This window comes from Mobula birostris, chromosome 20 (assembly GCF_030028105.1).
Source record: "Mobula birostris isolate sMobBir1 chromosome 20, sMobBir1.hap1, whole genome shotgun sequence".
In the NCBI taxonomy this organism is placed as follows: domain Eukaryota; kingdom Metazoa; phylum Chordata; class Chondrichthyes; order Myliobatiformes; family Myliobatidae; genus Mobula; species Mobula birostris.
This window is the reverse complement of record NC_092389.1, coordinates 27326876-27348996: the sequence shown is the minus strand read 5'-3', so window position 1 is coordinate 27348996 and position 22121 is coordinate 27326876. Positions and strand designations below refer to the sequence as shown.

The window sequence follows — 22121 nt, the reverse complement described above, 5'->3', positions numbered from 1 at the left end:
GTGATGATTTCTGTTCTAGCAAGTATGTTGAGTCCCCAGCTGCACTCCCTTCAGCACAGTCTGTGCTATGTGACACTGGTATGAAGTAAGTTCTTCTCATTTCTTGTGTCATTCTCCATGGAGTTCTGGTTTTCAGTTTGCGCTTTACGTAGTCTGGAATGATGCACTGTCACATACATACCTCCATGTCTCATGAATACCACAACTCCATCCTGACCAATGACATCTCCAGGACCTTTCCATTCTGTACAGTCTGCTCTTTTGTAATACACTTTCCCCCCGTCTCATATTTTTTATCTGGGGTCATGCTCATGTTCTCTGTGACAGTTAATACTTCATTCCCACATTGATTCTCAGTTATGTCTTTATGTAGAATATTCACACAGTAAATATCCAGGGCTCAAGAGAGGCTGGCTGTTGAAACATCGTTGTTTGGTCATTCTCCGTATCCAATACTCCCCCTGCTTTCTTAACAGCAGATCCTAGAGATTCTATCATCAAAATCTCTATATCAGATGTTTCTGCATTAGTAAGTGATTCTTTCGCAAACAATGTTATATGGTACTCTTCTACATCTTCGCATTTGTCATTTTTTTTAAAGTTAGCTTGGCTTGTTCAGTTCGGTGTGGACAGCCTTTTGCCCAGTGATAAGTACTTTGACAAACAGCACATTTTGATCTCTTGCCATACTTGTTTAGTGGATTTGTAGCAGGAAATGGCACCCTCGCCCGGTCACTCTGGGTACTATGCTTGCTACTGTCATTTCTGCGCAGTGAAATATGCCATTTCCTGACTTAAAATAATTCTGATTGTCTGTCTGTCTAGCTGTCTATCCTTTACACGGTATCCAACAATTTAAAAAAACTAATACTGTGTCAGGAAGTTCCATTTTGTATTTACACATGCAACTGTAATTTTGTTCAAAATCAATAATATCAGCCATATTTATAGAACTGTTTGAAAATTGTCAAGGTCTGAATATGCCTCATAAATCCGATCCTTTTTCCTTCAGGGAAAACTGAGACAAGTGCATTTATTAGTGCATTCATATCGTCATCTTTGTTCAAGTCTTCCACTGAAATTCTCATCGCAGTCTTGCTTGTTCTTCCTGAAAGTGATAGTATAACTGCAAGGGCCTGCTTCTTCTCAAGATCAGTAACCTGTCCATATTTCAATTCCATTTTTCCAGCTTTCATAAGGCTTGCTCTTGCTGAATGTCAGTGAGATCCTATAATTGGAAACCATCCTCTGCTACCACAGATAATATTCAAACATCAAAAACAAGATTTTCTTTTCATTCTAACAACTTTACTTTCTTCGTTCATATTTGGTACACTAAGCTGCCATTTTCTTACCCAACATTCCCCCAACTACCCTTGTGCACGTGCCCATAACAGGGAAAGTGAACATCCCAGCTAAATAATTGCATAGCCCAAATGACCAGAACTCAATGTGTGTAGATGTGCTCAAGGGTGGGGAGGGCTTTACCTGTGATGGACTGGGCTATATCCACTACTTTTTGTTGGAATTTCCGTTCAAGGGTATTGGTGTTTATATACCAGGCTTTGATGCAGCCAGTCAATACACTTTTTACCACATATCTATAGAAGTTTGTCAAAGTTTTAGATGGCATGACAACTTTTCGCAAGCTGCTAAGGAAGTAGAGGCTTTCTTTGTAACTGCACTTGTGTGCTGGGCCCAGGACAGATCCTCCGAAATAACTACACGGAGGAATTTAAAGTTGCTGACCCTCTCCACCTCTGAACGGCCAATGAGGACTGGCTCATGGACCTCTGGTTTCCTCCTCAAAAGCAGGGATTGCCTGCTTTGAATGGCATGCAGTGTTGGGGCCAAGAGATGCACATTGTGGGCACTTTGTGTCCAATAATTACCTGTGTTATGTGTAGCAATGTATGCAGTGTCAATGATATGTTATAGAATGGTTATAGACTTGTGCAAAAAAACTCACCTTTCCAATCCCTGAGTCTTTTGCTATTCTCTGGAGGTGGGGTTGGAGGGCTGAGGAATCAGAGCTTTATATGGGGAGGACTGGGTTCATCTAACTGGGTGGATTTGAATTGGTCCTGATATTTGGAGTGCAGGTAAATTTTCTTTGGGGTGGTCGGGTAATTGTGGGATTGTCACTTCTCCCCCCCCCCCCCCAACTACCTCAAAGTGTGGGGTGTGTAAGTTGTGGGAAATGGTACGACAAATCAGTGACAGCTCTCGTGCACTTTGGATGCGACCTGTGTGTGGCAGCTGTTATCGACAGTCTTGGCACCTGCCTGGTACAATTGGTTTGTTTAAATGCCATCATTGGGAGGGGGAGCTCCTTGGGATGTGCCTGTTTGATGGGTGATGTTTAGTGTTTATGAATTTAAGAAACTCTTAGATAGCACATGGATGTAGGAAAGATGGAGGGTTATGTGGGAGGGAGGGGTTGGATTAATTGCAGAATAGGTTAAAAGGTCAACACAACATCATGGGCTGAAGGATCTTTCCTAAGCTGTACTGTTCCATGTTCTTAACCTTGTTGTCTTCTTTCCAGACCCCGAAGATGTGGGCTGTACTTCACCTCAACACCATGTAAGCAGATTGACCACTCTTAACAATTCTGAATCAACAAGCTAATGAAAATGGCTCAACACCATTGCACCAACCCCCCCACACTGTACAATTCTGCAGCTCGTTCAGTTCGGGTGCTTTCTGTGCTGGAGAGGACAAGCATTACAACAACATGGGTTGGGAATTTATTTTGGGGAGAAAGAGGGAAATGTTTTTTGTAAATCCACCTGGTTGTGTTTCTCGGGGTTGGGATGCCATCAGGTATATTCATCGCAAAGACTAAAAACTTCTGTATACTTCCGTATCTCTTGTTTCTTCACAACATAAAATGAACCAGTTTCAGTCCTTTGAATCCATGCTGCCTCGCAGAGTAATTCCATTCTCCCACAAGTTTTCCCTGTAACCCATTTTCCCCACGTCACCATCCGCTCGCACCAGACTCTACCACCCAACTCTACATTAGGGGTATTTTGTGTTTGCCAGTTGCCAACCCATATGGTCTCGGAGAATGTGCAAACTCCACGCAGACAGCGACAGAGATGGGGACAGGAGCCGTGTGTGAGGCAGCAGCTCCATTAACTGAGCTATTTGTGCGGCTCCAGAGATTTGAGACCGAGAATAAAGTCTGTATACATGCAGCAACAATTGAAACTTTGTAAGCGTTGCAGCAGTCGTTGGCAAGGGGTTTGAACTGGCCACCACCTCCTGTCCTGGAAGCTAATGTAAGGCAGTATTGGAGGGTCTAGAAGAACAAACTGTATTTTTGCCCCCTTGACCTGCATAAAAGCTAAAGCCTTGCTGTACGTTACAGGACCAGAGGGAGCAGGAGCCGTTGTTACGCCGTGATAGCATGGATGAGATTTTCGCCAATCCCAACGACGAGGGAAGTATCAATACCAATGGCTACACCACACAGCCCTCAGCAATCAGCTTCTTGGGAGCACTCAGAATACCTGTGAGTAACAAAGGCCCGGGTCAATCCTCAAATGTGATCACTCCCTGTGTGTAAGTGATGCTCATAGCTGGAAGTAATGACACTTATAGAATTGGCCAACTTTGGCCGAACAACGTTATATCGAATCCAACAATTTTGACTGGCTCACTTTCTCTGTCTGTAACAGAAGTGGTATTTTCTTGGATCCATCTGGTTGTGCATTGTTGCTCGATGTTTCTCTCTCCATCCCTTGATCTACTGGATGTTTGCCGCAGCCCTGTATTTTTCACATCTTCACACTCCTTTTTACATTCTTGCTCTTTAACTGCCTCAGTAACCTGTGACCTGGACAACTTATCCCCACTGCAAACCTAGCTTCGGACGATCAGACGTATTCCCCATCCTGTCTTTCACCTTCCCCACCTTTGCTACAACTCGTTTCATTTTTTCCCAGTTCCGATAAAGTGTTTTTGATCTGAAAACATTAACTGTTTGTCTTTTTAAGGATGCGGAGTGTTTACATTTTCTGTTCTTGTAAACCAGAACCATATTTATAACTAACTTCAATGTTAAATTGAAATCATTCAAGAATATGAGTTAAATCATGTGAAGCAAAGGGAAAACTTAGTTCTCAAAGCATTTGTATTATGTAATTTTTTTGAATTAGTATGTACATTTCCCCCCCCCACCCAAGTGTAATGTTCTTGCATAATTGAAGCTGCTTTTCTTGTTTGTACAGGGAGTGGTGGAGTTTTCACTCTGTTTACTCTTTGCCAAACTTGTCAGCTACACGTTCCTCTTCTGGTTGCCACTCTATATTTCATCTGTGGGTGAGTAGCGCCTGGCCTTTGTTTCAAGAAGTTTCCAATTGGATTCCACAGTGCTTACCAATGCAGAACTACAAAAGTGGTCCTGTAAGAAAGGGTAGAAATGGTAGGCCAAGCAATTTGGCAAATGTTAGAATTGCTGGTTGGGGAGGGGTTGTTGTTGATGATTGGGGGACGTATCAGCCACTGTCCCAGATGGAAGGCCATACCCACCCTTGGGTACGGTGATGGATTAGAGCCTGCTGACTGCTGGCTCTTGGGTTTGTGGACGGCCACCAGTGAGCTGATGCACATTGTGGACCTGTGTGCTTCCACTGTGGAAGTTAGTAATGCATTAGAAGTCAGGTGTGAAAGCATCTTACACGGTAACACCATGAGCACCTTGCACACGACTACCAGGATCTTTCCTGCAAAAGATTGGAGCGCAGCTCCCACATTCCCAGACTCTCTTCCAACCATTTCCTGATGTGAGCCATGGCTTCTCCATATCACCTTCCTGGTACTGTCAGGTTGTAGGATGCCATGGTGAATGGGGCAAAGGCTGGACCAGCTGCCAAAGAAGCACTCTCACTCTTGCTATTCTGTCCAGTGAGACCAGTTCAGACTTGGTCACAGGCACTCATCATTCTGCAGAGCGACGGTGCATCCAAGCTGAAGACAGTGATGTCTTGTGTGCAGTGGGAAGGCGTGTTGTTGGGTGTTGTTGTCACTCCTTGTATGTCCACAACCTGCCTTGTCCAGCTCTATATTTGATCAGGATATTTCCAATTTCCTAACCATTACCTTATACTGCACCATTAATGGTGCGTGTAGAACATATCCGATTGTGGATTCTTTCTCCCACTCCATTTTGGAGCACACTTTCATTAAACGTGTGTGATGTTCTGCCGAAGGTCTTCTCCTGGTTTAAGCTGGCTTGGCAAGGGTCCACACTCTGTTCCACAGGAGGTGATTGAATGTACTACAGTAATCTCATTTATCAGTTGGGGTCTATCACCTTTCACAACCTCTGGCAATCCTAGGCCTTTAAAGAATGGTGGCAGTTGAGGAAATGAGCAGATTGTAAAATTATGTAATTTTATTTGTGGGATAAGTAATGGCCAAGACACAAGGAGAACTTCAAAGTAATAAAATGTCAATTGTTTTTACACCTGTCTGTAAGTGCAAGAAAACCGTTTCTCCTTGGAAAGAAAGTACTTCCATCCACACAGTGGTAATACCCTAGATCAGGGGTTCCCAAACTTTTTTATGCCATAGACCCCTACCATTAATCAAGTGGTCTGCGGACCCTAATTTGGGAATGCCTACCCTGGATTATGGGCTTGTCTTCCTGGAGTAGGACGTAGTCTGTGAAGTGTCTGGTTGGTGAGGGTATAACCAACTGAGTCACTGCTCACACTTCAGTTGGGTAGGAACCTGAGCAGAAGTTCTTGCTTTTATGCTTGCTGGGACTTTTACAGTCAGAGTTAACAAACTTATCTAATTATTTTCTTCATCTTTCAGCTCATTTGAATCCCAAAGCTGCTGGTGACCTCTCGACACTCTTTGATGTTGGTGGTATTATTGGTACGTTTGTAGACGTGGATAACTTAAAACGAGGGATTTATTGACAACGTTGCATCAGCCAATGAGTTGCAAGTTGGGCTTGGTCTCTTAACTCTGCATAGCAATGAAGACAAGTTTACTTCAGATACTGACTATTTAAACAGCAAGGAAAACTACTGCAACTCCTCCCAATAAAATTGGGTATTTTCCCCCAGAAAAATGAAGTGAATAGTGAAAAATTGTTCATAAATATATGCTTTAAGTTGGTCTGTCTCTTACAGCAGTGTGGCTACCAAATTTATTGACAGAAAACTTGCCAAATCAAATTTAAGAATGTACTAAATTGTGGACAAGAATCCATTCAAACATTTGGTTTGACAAAGTCATTGAAGATGAGAAGCAGGTGTACAGTGAAAGACTTGTCTGAAAGTTTAGACAAGTGGGGATCAGTGGAGAGGGACGAATAGGCAAGGGAGTCGCGTAGGGAGCGACCCCTGTGGAAAGCAGAAAGTGGGGGGAGGGAAGTATGTGCTTGGTGGTGGTCCCTCCCCACTTTTCTCCCTCCCAGCACTTATCCTTGCAAGTGGAACAAGTGCTACACCTGCCCCTACACCTCCTCCCTCACTACCATCCAGGGCCCTAAACCGTCCTTCCAGATGAGGCGACACTTCACCTGTGAGTCTGTTGAGGTCCTATACTCTGTCCTGTGCTCCCGGTGTGGCCTCCTGTATACCAGTGAGACTGGTTCGCCAAACACCTACACTCTGTCCACCAGAACAAGCAGGATCTCCCAGTGGTCACCCATTTTGTTTCCACTTCCCATTCCCATTCTGGTATGTCCATCCATGACCTTCTCTACTGTTGCGATGAGGCCAGACTCAGGTCGGAGGAATAACACCTTGTCTGGGTAGCCTGTAACCGGACAGCATGAACATTGATTTCTCGAACTTTCGGTAATGTCCCCTTTCCCTCACTCACTTTATCTCCTTGCCTACTCATCACTTCCCTCTGGTGCTCCTCCACCTTTTCTTTCTTCCATGGCCTTCTGTCCTCTCCTATTAGATTCCCCCTTCTCCAACCCTGTATCTCTTTCACCGATCAACTTCCCAGCTCTTTACTTCACCCCCCCCCACTCCCAGTTTCACCTGTCACCTTGTGTTTCTCCCTCCCCCCCCCCCCCCCACATTCTAACTCTGAATCTTCATCTTTTGTTTTTCTCCGGTCCTGCTGAAGGGTCTCGGCCTGAAATGCCGACTGTTTACTCTTTTCCATAGATGCTGCCTGGCCTGCTGGATTCCTCCGGCATTTTGTGTGTGTTGCCAAGATTACGTCGGGGCCAGATACAGAGAGAATTTGGCAGACTGGGACTTTATTGCTTGGAGTGTAGGGGACTGATCTTGTAGAAGTGTATGAAGTCGCGAGGGACATAGTTAAGGTCTTTTCCTGAGGAAATGGGAATCCAACTCCAGAAGACATAGAGTAGGTTTAAGTCTGAAGGATGTCCAGCTGTTTAGTCTCAGATTTCCGGCAGTTACAACTTCATTGTGTTTCAGATACACAATGTTTGTGCTGTCTGTTTGAGGATGAAGGCTGACTATTAATCACTCTTCTGTCTCGAGTGTGCATAGAGGGATATGAAAAAGAGTGCAGAAAAACACAATGCTAGAACTCAGATACAGAACACACAAGGAGGATGAAGGATCACCAGACTTCCCAAGTCTGCTATGTGGTTACAGACCTCATTTCCTCTCTGCCAGTTACAGTTCCCTGATCTTTGAAGATGTTATTTACCTCCGCCTTACAGTGCCTTGAAGTATTCAGCTCCCACAACTATTTTCATATTTTACTGTCTCACTTTATAAATTTAAAATTTATTGAACACCCCAAGCTGTAGTAGCGTTGCTCTAACACTACGCTACCGTGGCATCCGTTGGTAATCCAACTGTGTTCTATAAAGAAAGCCAACTTTTCTTATTTCATACTTAAGTCTTGAAAAGTTCTTTATATTCATAAATTCATCATTTCACTCCAGCTCCACCTATTATAAATACTGCTCTGAACTTCTGAACAAATACAAAAGCTTCCCATCTTTTTTAAGAACATAGAGCATAAAACAATGCAACACAGGCATAGGCCCTTTGGCGCACAATGTTGTGCCAAGCTAATTAAACTAGTAATTAAATGCCAAACTAAACACTTCTGCCTACACCATATCCATGTTCTTCTGATCTCTGTGCGTTGATGTGCCGAAGAGCTTCGATACCTCTTGCATATTTGCCTCCACCACTACCCCTAGCAGCACATTCCAGGCACCCAGTGCCTTCTATGTTTATAAACAAAAACTTAACCAACATACATCCTTTTGAACTCCCCACCCCCCGGCCTCTGCTGCTCCAGAGAAAACAACCCAAGTTTGTCCAACCTCATAGCTCATGCCCTCGAATTCAGCAGCATCCTGGTAAATCTCTTCTACACCATCTCCAAAGCCGCCACATCCTTTCTATGAAGGGACAACCAGAATTCAAAGCAATACTCCAGATGCAGCTCTACCAGAGTTTCATAAAGCTGTAATATAACTTTGTGACTCTTGACTCGATATCTCAGGCAAGAATGTCATACGCCTCCCTTTCAACCTATGCAGCCGTTTTCAGGAAGCTATGGACTTGGACACCAAGACCATTCTGCATATCATCACTGTGCACTGTCCCTTCTACAATGGATCTCCCAAAGTGCAACACCTCACACTAGCCCAGATTAAACTCTATCTGCTGTTAACCTACCTACATCTGCAACCGATCTATATTCTGCATCCTTTGGCAATCTTCTACACTACCTATGATGCTACCAGTGTCTGTATCATCTATGAACTTACTAACTCACCCATCCACATTTTCATCCTGGACATCTTTATGCATCACAAATAGCAGAAGTCCCAGTGCAGTTCCCTCCAGCCAGAATAAGTCCTATTGACCATTGCCTTCTATCTTCTCTGGACAAGCAAATTCTGAATCCAGATGATGGCCAAGTCACTGTGGATCGTATAAATCTAACCTTCTGGATGAGACTACCATGGGAGACCTTGTCAAATGTCTTACTAACGTTCATGTAGACAACATCAATCACCTTTGTCATCTTGAAGTGAAATGTGACTTGTCCCACCCAAGGCCATTGCTGACCATTTCTAATGAAGCCGTGCTTTTCGCTAATCACTTCACCCTATGTGTTCTTGCAAGTATTTATTTATTTACTGAGATGCAATGCTGATGGAATAGGCCCCTTCGAGCCAAGGTGCCCAGCAACCCCTGTTTTAACCCTAGCCTAATCATGGGACAATTTACAGTGACCAATTAACCTACCGGTACATCTTTGGACTGTGGGAGGAAACTGGAGGAAATCCACGCATTCCACAGGTGATGACATTGGAATTGAACTCTGAGCTCCAACACCCTGAGCTGTAATGGTGTTGTGCAAACTGCTACACTACTGTGGTGACTAAAAGCATTCCATTTTCTCCCTCAAACTCAGGAACTCGGTAGTTTTTTTAGTATCTTTCCAGAGCAGTGAGGATTGGAAAGTGTGTTCCTGGTGCTAATATCTCTACTTGTTAATGTGAAGCTTGCTCACGGTCAATCTCTGTCCATGAAGGTGGAATTCTGGCTGGAATCATCTCCGATTACACTGGTGGGCGGGCCACTACGTGCTGGATGATGTTGATCGTGGCTGCTCCTATGGTAAGAACAGATTTTGTTAGGAGGTCAGGAAGAAAGGGTAGAAAGTTTGCCAAAGCAGCCACTCTAAGAAATCCATTCTCTCCTATTCGTGTCCTCAACTGTGATTTGGAACCCACAACAATCGACCAAAGGCACTGCAAAAGTGCTTGTCCTCTGTGTACGGAATTCAGGGTCATGACAATAGATTTATGTCACTCGAAAGAAATTGGACCAAAGTATCACATGCGAGGTTATCTGAGGGAGGTGGCAAGTAACACTGAATCCTCCTGAACCATACTCTTTGGAGGAAGAAGTAGGTTAGATTATGATCATTGTAAAAATAATCTGTGCTTGATGGTCTCAAAGTTGTTGGGTCAATAGGCATGTTTCTATGTATCTTTCTGATTCACTGGAAAGGTTTTTGGTGAATTAGTTAAGTCAGCGGTCCCCAACCACCGGGCCGCAAAGCATGTGCTACCGGGCCGCGAGGAAACTATATGATTTGGCGATATGAGTCAGCTGCACCTTTCCTCATTCCCTGTCACGCCCACTGTTGAGCCATTACGCATGTGAGGTCATTACCCGCGCCAATTATGTCAGCGCGGGAAGAAGATCAACTCCTCGAGCTTGCAAATGATGGCGGGCTGAAAAGTATGTTTGACATAACATCTCTGCGGGCATTCTGGATCAAAGTCAAGGCTAAATATCCTGAGATAACCACAAAAGCACTGAAAACATTGCTTCCATTTCCAACATATCTCTGCAATGAATGCAACGAAAACTAAATTGCGGAATAGACTGGACATAAGGAACCTCCTTCGAGTATCGCTGTCTCCCATCACCCCTCGATGGGACCATCTTGTTGCAGGGAAACAAGCCCAGGGCTCCCACTGATTCAGTGATATTGGTGTGTTGCAATGATTTTATATGTTCATATGAGGAAAATATGTGCTGTGTTTAATATCCAAACGTTACTTAAAATGTTATGATATTGACTTATAGGTGACTTATATAACCGTATAACAATTACAGCACAGAAACAGGCTATCTCGGCCCTTCTAGTCCGTGCCGAACGCTACTCTCTCCTAGTCCCACCGACCTGCACTCAGCCCACAACCCTCCATTCCTTTCCTGTCCATATACCTATCCAATTTTTCTTTAAATGATAATATTGAACCTGCCTCAACCACTTCTACTGGAAGTTTGTTCAACACTTACTTCAAGCTCCCGTGTCCACCCCTGATAATTGACTTATCACTATATTCATGCGAGGAAAATATGCGCTGTGTGTTTAATATTAAATTTGTTAGATAAACCCTTTTAGAAATGAAATTGAGTGTATTAGCCACTTATCACCTCTATTCCGGTCGTGATTAACACCCCCCCCCCCGAACAGAATCGCCAAAAACGATTTGCAGGAAAAAAATGGCAGGTACACGCATGCGCACTGGTGCCCCCAGAAGGCTTCATGGTCATTGTAGTCTTTCTCGGGGTAAACACAATGTATTTGACTGCTACTCTTGTCTGTTGGCAACCCTACCCCCACCCCCGGATCGGCCGGTCTGCAAGAATATTGTCAATATTAAACCGGTCCGCAGTGCAAAAAAGGTTGGGGACCCCTGAGTTAAGTAATTATGAAGCCATGCTAATCTAGAAGAGGGTAGAGCAATGGCCCAACCCCTGAGGAAAGCCACAATAGCCTTGAATGTTCAAGATCAGCATTTTCAAAGGATGAACCAACCCATCCAAATAAAGTTCTTTCTTTAATGGCTGTGATGTCATAGCGCAAGTTTAAAAAAAAAATGCAATCAATAATTGAAATGCCAGGTACATTGTCCATGTCCTGACCCTCAAGACTCCAAGTTGGTTTTGTAATTCGGGTCAATTCCTAATGTGGGAAGAGGACTCATCTAGAGTGTCCACCCACCAGTGTCCCATCCTTGTCAATGGTGGTAGATTGTGTCAACAGTGCAGCATTGGCTGCTGCTTAGGAGAAGATTCTTGCTAAACATGGAAGCTTCAGTACTTAAGATTGTTTTAAAGCAGCCTAAAATATATGTTGCAGATTTCCCAGTTGTCAAACTGTTGTTTTATTTTATACCAACAATATCAAAAGTGAGGAAAGCTATTATAAATGCACTTCTTGAGGTAAATATTGAGCGAGAAGAATTTTGCTGGTGGCATACAAATGGTAGAATGCTGAAGTTAGTGCGATCACCTCAGAGAGATTGAGGTCGTAGAGGTTGTAGGGGGTGAGGATTTTGGTGGTGGGCAGTGGGAGAGGTGACGTTCTTCTGTCTTTATGCTCCTGGAAAGTACTGTTAATGTGCGGCAGCAAATTATAGAACTCAAGGATGTTTTGCATTAATTACAATGATTAAGGAGCAAGTGTGCATTATCCTGATGAATCCAAGAATTTCAATTTCGATCCTGTCATCCTATGATTAAAAATACTTACTGATAAGCAATCTCTTTACAGTAATGGTGCTGATGTCTTTGTCTCCTTTCAGCTCTTCCTGTATAACTACATTGGGAAAAATGGACTTGCAATAATTATAGGTAAGTTAGAGGATATGAAGGACAAATTTTGGATCATATGATTTTCTTTCTTTATTCTTTTGAGATTTGGTAATTCCCAAGAAATACAGGCCCAGAAATTTGTGTTACCTAATCTAATATTTATTTTATTTGGAGTCGACTATTGTGAAATTGGACCACGGTGCTGTTTACCACTCTGTGATGGTGAGGCATCTGTGTTGTAGGATTCTGTTGTGTCATGATCTACAACTTTTCGATTTGGTCATCATATGCACTTACTGATGTGTATAAAATGAGGCAGCCTGAAACCATTATTGTGCCTAAAATTTCCTTCATACTTGTGGGACTCCATTCCAGACTTTGTGTCTCGTCATTCTTACTCAGGGTAGCACCTGCCTGGGTATTTTCCTAAAACCAACACCGTTTTACTCAGTGGAAACTGGTCTACTCTTTTGTTCACTGGGTGACACCAGAGGCCATCTATAAAAGATGATATTAAGGTATTGGAGAACATCTCTTTCCCAGCCCTCACACACTGTTTCCTTCTGATCCTTTCTAAGTAGCTTATTGATTGTGATGAACGTCAGTGTAGGCAGTCTCACTGCTCAAGTCACTCTCCAGAGCTCGGAGACTGAAACTTGTTGCTCTTCAAGAATGATCTGACTGTACCAAAATGATGGTACGTTCCAAATGGCTGGCACACATGGTGAGAGAGAATGGTCCAGTTCCTGTGGACGGCAGCAGTTGGAAGAACCTGTTGCCGGTGCACTCTGAGGGGCTGGCAGCCATTTATGAAGTCTTCTGACATTGATTGAGGGAAGAAAACCTGATGATCTAATGTCAATCTTGTAGGCAAATGGAAGGGGATGTCTTGTACTGCAAATGGTACTGCTGTAGCTGATAACCCACTGCTGCCCTTTGATATTCTTTGAGTCAGATGTTAAACTGGAGCCCTATCATAACTTTTATTACTCCATTGTTTTCCCAATGTCCCACTTTGGATAAATGCAAGTTCCTCTGGTCTATGCCACTATACCACAATGCTACGTTACCTTGTACTGTTCTTGACACTTCCAGCGTACACAAATTTGTGTACTGTCATTTCTACATTACACCAGAGACACCAGTTCATTGGCTGTGAAGTGCATCTGGTTTGTCCAATGAAGATGCAACGATGGTAAATGCTCCTTACCTGTTTTACTTTTGTTTCTAAATGAAGTTGTTATTTTTTTTCCCCCCCTGACAGGAATGCTGATACTGTGTGGAGCTCTAGTGAATGGACCGTATGCACTAATCACAACTGCAGTGGCGGCCGATCTGGTGAGGAGCTCTTGTGAGATGCAGGGGGTGGGGAAGAGAGTGGGCCACTGGTTTTTAATTTATTTTTATTATTCAGAGATAGTGGCATGGTAACAGGCCCTTCTGTTGACAGTAGTTGTGTACGAACAAAGTGATTATGGTAATATGTTAAACTGTGGTTGTGACCTTGTCTCCAGGGGACCCACAAATGTCTAAAAGGGAATGCTAAAGCATTAGCAACTGTGACTGCAATCATTGATGGAACAGGCTCAATTGGTAAGTCAGTTGTTTCAATAGGTTTCAAAGGTACATTTAATGTCAGAGAAATGTATACAAGATACATCCTGAAATTCTTTTTCTTTGCAAACATCCACGAAAACAGAGGAGTGCCCCAAAGAATGAATGAGTTAAATGTTAGAACGCCAAAGCTCCCCCCCCCCCCCGACACATATAAGCAGCAGCAGCAAGGCAATGAGCACCCCCCCCACCATCCCCACCAGCAAAAAAAAACATCAGGCCCTGGGGCAAGCACTCAAGCGTGCAGCAAAGCATCAATAAAGGCACAGACTTGCAGTACCACAAAGACTACTCATTCACCTGGTAATTCAACATACCACAGTCTGTGTGTCTCTGTCTCTGTCTCTGTCTCTGTCTCTTTTCCCCCTTCCCCCCTTCCCCCTCCCCTCCCTAATAAGGGATAAAGAGGTGCCCCCGTTTCACAGCAAGAGGGGACACATAACAAACAACTTGCTGATTTATGGTTAAAAGTCTGTTGCGCCACTTTTTCTGAGCTCTGCACCCAGAGTCAGCACCATAAAGGCGCAGCTCTCTGGACACACAGCCCCCGGCAGCTAACCCGCTGCTCCCGATGTTCTGTGTTCTCCCGCAACACTTCAGTCAGGAGCACCGGCCTAGAATCAGCACGTCTCCAGAGCCACAAAATCCGGAACCCTGAAGGCGCACTCACCTTCCAGGCCGTGTCCTTGGGATATCAAAAAGCGGCCAGTCGTGAGGCCCTGAGAGCTGGTCCCATTCCCGCAAAGAACCAAAATCAGAGTGTAACTCCAGGTCAGGGTCTTCAAAAGAAGCTTGAAAAGGAAAAAAAGAGATACCAAAGATAGAAATAAAGCTGTTTCCAAAGATGCAAGCAAAGGAGTTGCCATTTAGTTGTTCACTAGTAATGGGGTTTACTTTTGTCCCATCAGCATAATGAAAGACAACATTTTTGTTAATTATATAAACTAATTATTCACTTCAAGCCTTCAGTCAGCTCTTGTTGACTGAGGACTTTTGCATTATCTCTCATGATTAGAGATGTAGAAACAGATGGAGCGTATTGAGATTAAGTTTTACATTTTATTTAAAAACATTTAGTGTATAAATTGATGGGAACTATTAATACTAAAAAATGAAAAAAAAAACACAGTCTACTTACCACTTACTGAAGGTGGATGAACCCATTCAAAGTGCTGGATAAGGCATGTACATCTGGTTCATAATGTCTGTCTGCCATCCTGACCCATTTTGGTCTGTGTGATTCCAGACACATCCATCTGGTTAACATTACAAGGTCTATGACGATAAACTGTCCACATCCTGTGAGCAACTAATTTGATAGGAAGTCCTGCCTGCTCTGACTTTGAGGTGCAGGTATGACTGCTCATTCTTGCACTTGAACTTGTGTTTTTTTTCCCTCAGGTGCTGCCTTGGGACCCCTGTTGGCAGGACTTCTCACTAACTGGAACAATGTATTTTATATGTTGATTGCGTCTGATATCTTAGCCTGCCTGGTATGTCTCTTTATTCAATAAAAATAAAGTTTACTTTGTCATTAAGGACAAAATACTGGACATTCTGCAGGTGAGATAGCATCTGGAGAGAGAAGCAGAGTTACTTTCTGATAAAGGATCTTTGATCCAAAGTATTAACTCTGTTCCTCTTTGCACAGATGCTACCTGACCTAATATTTAGCTTTTATTTCAGATTTCCAGCATCCTACAAGTTTTTTTGACTTTAGATAGTTCGTTTTTGTGTTGACACTAGTAATAAATTGAGTGGGAAAGCAAATTATATGGAGAGTCTGCAGAGAGATTTTGATAGGTTGAGTGGGTGAGGGTTATCAACTTTGGAAGGGAAACAAGAAGATCAGATTATTTAAATGGTGAAAGATCACAGCATGCTGTTGTGCAGAGGGATTCAGGAGTGCTCGTGTATAAGTTGCAGAAGGTTGGTTTGCAGATGCAACATGGTATCGATAAGGCAAATGCAGTGTTGACTTTCATTGCTGGAGGGAGAGCAGGGAGGTTATACCTCAACTATACGGGGTATCAGTGTGGCCACACCCAGGGTACTGTTTGCAGTTCTGGTCTCCTGGCTTGAGGAAAGACATACTGGCTTTGGAGGCTGTGCCGAGAAGGTTCGCCAGGTTGATTCCAGAGATGGGGGGGGGGGCGGTTAACCTATGAGGAGAGATTGAATTGCCTGGGACTATTTGCTGGAATTCAGAAGAATGAGAGGGGGTCTTATAAATAGATAATAGATTATAAAATTATGAAAGGACTAGATAGGTTAGAGGCAGGAAAGTCGTTTACACTGATAAGTGAGATAAGAACTAGGAGAGATAGCTGAAGATTTGTGGGAATATATTGAGATGTGGAGAAAAGGCTTTTCCCAGAGAGTAATGTATCTGGTATTCTCTGCTCGGAAGCAATAGAGGCTGCATCATTAAATATATTTAAAGCACAGTTCGGGACATTTTTGCATAGTAGGGGAATTAATGGTTTTGGGGGAAAGACAGGTAGGTGGAGATGAGTCCATGGCCAGATCAGCCATGATCTTATTGAGTGATGGAGCAGACTTGACAGGCCAGATGGCCTACTCCTGCCCCTATTTCTTATGTTCTTATGTGTCTTCTGCCATACATACCTGAGTACGGCAATAGTTTCTAGTGCCATTGACTGTGGCAGCACCTAGATATTGAATCATGGGGCGTCACAGATGAGTTTCAGTATGCAGAGGCTGAAGGTTAGCAGTTGGAGCCTTATTCTGCTCAGGGTTTGAGCAAACCACTCTACTAATCTGTCTGTTCAACTTTTTCTTTTCAGTTATTGACCAGATTAGTCTTCAAGGAGATTCGGGGCTGGTGTGGACATCTGCCAAGACCAAGAGGGTAAGAGAATGATGATACTAATTTAACTCTTATTGACTTTTGTGGTGAATTATAATGTGCATGTAATTCCATTGTACCTTGTGTAGTTTTAAGTGATCGATTGCACTGTCTTCACGGTTATAGACATTTCAAAGCATCAGTGCATTGAGGGAAAAGCCGCAACAAAATGCGGAGTAGTGTGTTACAGTTACAGAGAAAAGTGCAATGCAAGCAGACAATTAATGTACAAAGGCCATAATGAAGTAGATTGAGAGATCCAGTTCAACTTTACCGTACAAGAAGTCTGTTCAAGAGTCTTCTAACAGTGGGATCGAAGCAGTCCTTGAGCCTAGTGGTTATGAGTAAAATATACTCTGGGGGTGAATTCTGACCTCCAGTGCACTGTATCCTCTTTGTTGCAGTGCTTGGGTACCAGGTCTAAAGCCCCCTGAGGTGCAGAGCACGGCAGTCTGCAATAGCTGCCAGAGAGCCATCAGTGCGTTGCAGACCCTTGTCTCCAGCTCCCCCTGATGGCAGCAAGTGATACTGCTTCACTGGCATTTTTTGTAAAAGAGATGAGCACGGTAACGAGCCCGTGCCACCCAAATACACACGTGACCAATTAACCTACTAACCTATATGTCTTTGGAATGTGGGAGGAAACCCACACGGTCACGGGTAGAACATACAAGCTCCTATTGGACCCAGGTCAGTGGTGTTGTAATAATGTTACACCAACTGCTACACTACCATGCCGCCCTGTAATCAGTGACAATAATAAAACAAGAAAAATAATATATAAAAACAAAAACTAATGGAACTCAATACCGTGGTGCAAGCCATTTTGCACCTCAACACTTTTTCATCATTCAGCTTGATTAATATCTCAGTACATTTACTCCTTGTTCGGTAAATCATCAAAGCTGGTCTGTATTTCACATTCACATTCCCTGTAGTACTTCACATGGAGGCTCTCTGATACTTCAACCCTGAGTGGCCTGTCTTTAATTATGGCCTCTTGCTTTACCACTCCTTTTTGCCCTGATCAAATAATTTTATGAATTAGCTCAATCTGTACAAATCATTTAAAAAAAATTTTAGCCCAACACTCAGCCTACAAGGCAAATACCCGAATAGTTGGATCCAATTCTCTTTTTAAAAGATGATGATCTTTCTTCATTTTGGAAGTGGGCTGTAAGATTCTTTGTCCTTTAACCCTCTTAAGGATTTCAGTTAAGGAAAACTTTAACACTGTAAGGTCAGGTGTGCGACAAAGCAATATTAATAATGGTATTGGGGAAACAATATCTGGAGTTTAAGATGAAATCTTACTGGTAAACAGTCTCATCAGCATCATTCTTTCAGAAGTGCCGCTTTATATATAAAAAAAAATTAAGATTGTGTTTTCTTTAATGGTAGCACACTATTTGATGTGTTCAGCTACCTGGTATATTCTGAGATTACTGCTTTCTGGGAGATCTTTGGGTACACAGTGCCCTTTTACCCAGGCACGTAAGTGGTAAAACTCATTCTGTCTTGCGGTCTGCACATAGATTTGTGTTGGAGTTTCTTGCTGCATATTTCCAGGGTTGAGGGCAACTACCTCTCTCGGGCTTAGCAAGATGCCAAAGATTTTGTGTACTGTATCCCAGGAAAGGTCAGCATTTTCCAGAGGGGATGGGAGAAGTGCTTTTGGAGAGGTTAAAAAAAAAGGCGTGGCTTTTTGGGAAAGAGGAGAGATGTATACTTACATCCAAAACTGCTGTACATTTGCCACTAGTTCCTCATGAGTTTCATCCTCCTTTTGTGTTCCAGATTGAAAGAGATTTAACAGAGAAGATCATAAAAGAAACCTAGAAAATTCAAAGTGTCAATTAATTCTGGTTTTGGCTTCAAAGCTCGGTACCTGCTCTGTCAGTGTGTGGGAGTAAAGTATGAAGAAAGAGAAGAATAATAAGGTCTCTTTAATGTACTGCTCCCTTCGGAGAGACTGACAAAACAGATTTTAAACTCAGACCTGTCTTTTATGAAACTGTTAGCTAAATTTTAACCACTTACTTTGATGGTAGCCCTGCTAATTTATGGTGAAACAGTTTTCGTTAAGGGAACTTTGGGAGCACAGGCTGAGTCTAATGTATTGTCTTTTAATAAAGTATCTGTACACTATTTGTATAATTTTGTTTCCAAGTGGAATATTTCTTTAAAAATTTGACTTCAAAAATCAAACATAAGCACTTTTTTTTCCTTTTAGTTTTATCCATATTTATTTGGTTCTGTGTCTTGATCCTGTTTAGTTGGATCTTGGGTAGCTATCAAAAGGCACTTTACTTCATCTGTCTGCCTTCTCCTGTGTCTGTGTGAGATGCACAGGAGAAGGTGAAAGTCAAGTTATGAAAAGACAGTGCAGTCACTCGCTGTGCCATTTCCTGATGGTTCTCCCATGTTTATTTAAAAGGGGGGGGGGGGGGGAGGCTGTAGGAGGGATCCTTCAGGGGTTCACTGTGGTGAAACAATTAATACTTCAATGTTTGTGCTGTGGGCTTGGCATTACAGTGGCTCCCTAGCCTGCCTTCAGAAATACCTGCAATATTTTTCTAATATTGGTCAACATGTGGTTTTTAAGAAGGTAACAAGCCTTGGAAGGATCAATGAAAAAGCTGCTTTGAACCTTCCAATGCTGTGACATGCACTCGAAGACCTTACGGTATTCTTGTAGTTTGGTTTGAAACTTGGAGAGTCAAAACAGAACTCTGTCACATAGAGCAGGAAAACCCCAGGTCTGGGCTAATTTAGTTTGATCAGAATGGTTAATACATTCATAGTGAATGAAAGGGGAGTACCTGCAACATTGCAGAGGTGTGACAGGAAAACCGTTCTCCAGTAATACTGAGACGTGGTGTTACTGCATCTGGAAGATTGTATGGAGATTGTCTGCCACTTGTGTGATAGAGGGAGTATGACAAAGATTCACCAGTTTGATTCTTGCGCTGCGTGGTGTTGTTTGGAGATGAGAGGCTGAGGGGTTATTTTATAGAGGTATGTAACATATGAGATGTAGAGAAGGTGGATGGTCTTTTTTTTATCCCTAAGGTAGGAAAATCTAAACTTCGGGAGAACAGGCTTGGGTTTAAAGTGAGAAGAGTTTGTCATTCAAGGTTATAAGAAGCTTTGAAGTAGACTATTTAGTTTGAATTGCTGATTATCTGATTAAACTTGTTAACTCTAAATTCTAGCTTTAAGTCAGTGTGATATTTGCATTCAGATACATCATTCCTCTATGTTATTCTGACACTGAGACACACGGAAAACTCGCGCTCCAGTCTTGTTTACTTTCAGAATGGATCATTTTTACACAATTACTATTGTGGCCAATGGAAAGCAGTAACCTTTTGTATTTCATGTTTAAACATCTAAACGTTTGTAAAACAAAAAAACACCTGTGCCCTCACAATGTTTGCAGAGTGTGCATCCCTACTTAGGATCCAGTACAGAAACAGGCCCTTTGGCCCACTGAATCCAGACTGACCTTTTTTGTAATAAACTAACCTTAATCAACGTTGTCCTTGGCACATTTCCATCAACTTCCCCAGATTCCGCCCTTAAGTTCCTAAGGGATGTGGTAAGAATTGGGAATAGCTGGAGTCACAGGGAAAACTTGCAAACTCCACACTGACAGCACCAAAGATCAGCATTGAACTTGGGTCACTGGCACTGAAGAATTGGCTCTACTTGCTGCACTACTGTGCTGCTACAAACCTCTTGTTGTCTACTCAGGCTGGTACATATAAATGTACATTAGGAAGAAGACTAGGCCATTCCAAAGACAGACCCCTCCTGAGCAAAAAATCTCTGACATAAGTGGGTGGCCCCTTATTTTCAAGCAGTGACTCCTGGTTCCAGATTCCTCAGAACATCACCTTGTCCTTTATCCTGCTCCTTGGAACAGATAACTGCCCACTGTGTTTATGGAGGCTGACTGCATAAAACGCAGTGAGAAGAAAGATTAGGCTTGGCTTTGGAGCCAGCCTGAATGCTGCAATTGAGTGGTGCCTGCATCTCTAAATGTAATGTATCAAACTTAAAGCTTCCTGCCCTTCGTAAAAACTTTAGTTCTGCAATTTCTGTCTTCCTTGGGGATGGAAAGAGTGTACGTCTTTCACACTCTTGAGAGTGTGGAACAGAGACCCAAAAAGTAGCTCAGTGAGTCCTGGTGGGTTGAATCCAATTTCAAATTTTATTTGAATGCTGGTTACCAACTCTGGTAATCCTGTAGATTTTTAGGTCCCTCTCTTCAGCTACTCCTTAAAATCGCTTTCTCAGCAAATGGCCTTTTCTCCCTCTTCCAATCTCCTGCTGTCAATATACTTCATAATGCATCTATCAAGTGCCTTGGGATTCTATAGCAACATGGCAACTTGCATACAGAGTAAAGTACATCAAGTTTTTATTTGCTGAGGAGGTACTTGTCTGCAAGAACCACCTGCAACAGACAGATGATGCTCTTTGTTCTCCAGCTTTCTTTCATGACCAGGCTGATCGCTCTCAACGCCACCATTATTAAATATAGCATAATGGTCTGTGAACTGCACAATGGCTGCGTAGTGAAGGGCACTCAAAGTACAAAAGGGCTCAAGAAACACGTAGTCAGCTGGATGCAAAATACAATCAAGGTGAATGCGCTCTGGGCAGACCTTCTGTGACCTAGAATTTTCTGTCTTACACCTGAAGTAAAGGGAAACGCGTGGTCTGAAAGGAAATCAAATCCACAATGAGTGCCCTGTGGGAGGGGGCAGAATAACTTCACAATGCTTCACTATGTTTTAAAGTAGAGCTGTCATGTTTCATGTAATGGTGACAAGTTTGTGCCCAGTAAGCTCGCATACACTTCCATCCCCCATCGGGAATGCCTTGGGGCTCTCCATTTCTTAAACAGATCTAATCACTTCCCCTCTATTAACACCCTCTTCCACCTGGTGGAACTAGCGCTTACCCAAATAAACTTCTCTTTTGATTCCTCCCACTTTTTTACACATCAGAGCTGTAGCCATGGGCTCCAGATACAATGGACTTTTCTTTAGCTATGTGGGAGCAGTCTTTGTTCTGGACCTACCTTTGAAACCTGTCCACCTCTTTCTTCACTACTCTGACTGCATTACCATGCAGAACTCGTCAGTTTCATCAGCTACAAACTTCTTCCCTGCTGTCATTTCTGACATCACTAGCCCCTTTTTTGATCTGTCGCCATTTTGGGAGATGAACTATTCACTGACACTTGCTACAAATCCAGTGACTCCCACAGCTATGTAGACTACACCTCCTCTGATCTCGTCTCTTGTAAGGATACCATCCTTTTCCGTTACTTTGCCTCCACTGCATCTGTTCTTAGGGTGAAACCTTCCACCCCAGGACGCCTGAGATGGCCTCCTTTTTTTCCAGCAAAATAGATTCCGCCATCACTGTGATCGATAGAACCCTCCCCCCCTCTCTATTTCCTGCCCTTCTGTTCTCACCCTGCCTCCCACCAAATAGTCCTTGCCTTTCACCCCGCCAGCCTC

General features: G+C 43.0%; 1 protein-coding gene across 1 annotated transcript in view; it reads left to right on the top strand.

The window, feature by feature from the left end:
• slc37a2 (solute carrier family 37 member 2) overlaps nt 1-18741 on the top strand; it is a 72731-nt gene extending 53990 nt beyond the window's left edge. The window contains exons 8-18 of the mRNA XM_072238385.1: nt 2549-2586; nt 3377-3520; nt 4239-4329; nt 5830-5892; nt 9517-9602; nt 12092-12140; nt 13366-13439; nt 13616-13694; nt 15117-15208; nt 16523-16587; nt 18382-18741. Of these exons, the coding sequence (XP_072094486.1) occupies nt 2549-2586; nt 3377-3520; nt 4239-4329; nt 5830-5892; nt 9517-9602; nt 12092-12140; nt 13366-13439; nt 13616-13694; nt 15117-15208; nt 16523-16587; nt 18382-18397 (797 nt within the window). The 3' untranslated portion in view covers nt 18398-18741. The remainder of the gene's footprint in view (nt 1-2548; nt 2587-3376; nt 3521-4238; nt 4330-5829; nt 5893-9516; nt 9603-12091; nt 12141-13365; nt 13440-13615; nt 13695-15116; nt 15209-16522; nt 16588-18381) is intronic.
• Nucleotides 18742-22121: the final 3380 nt, after the last annotated feature.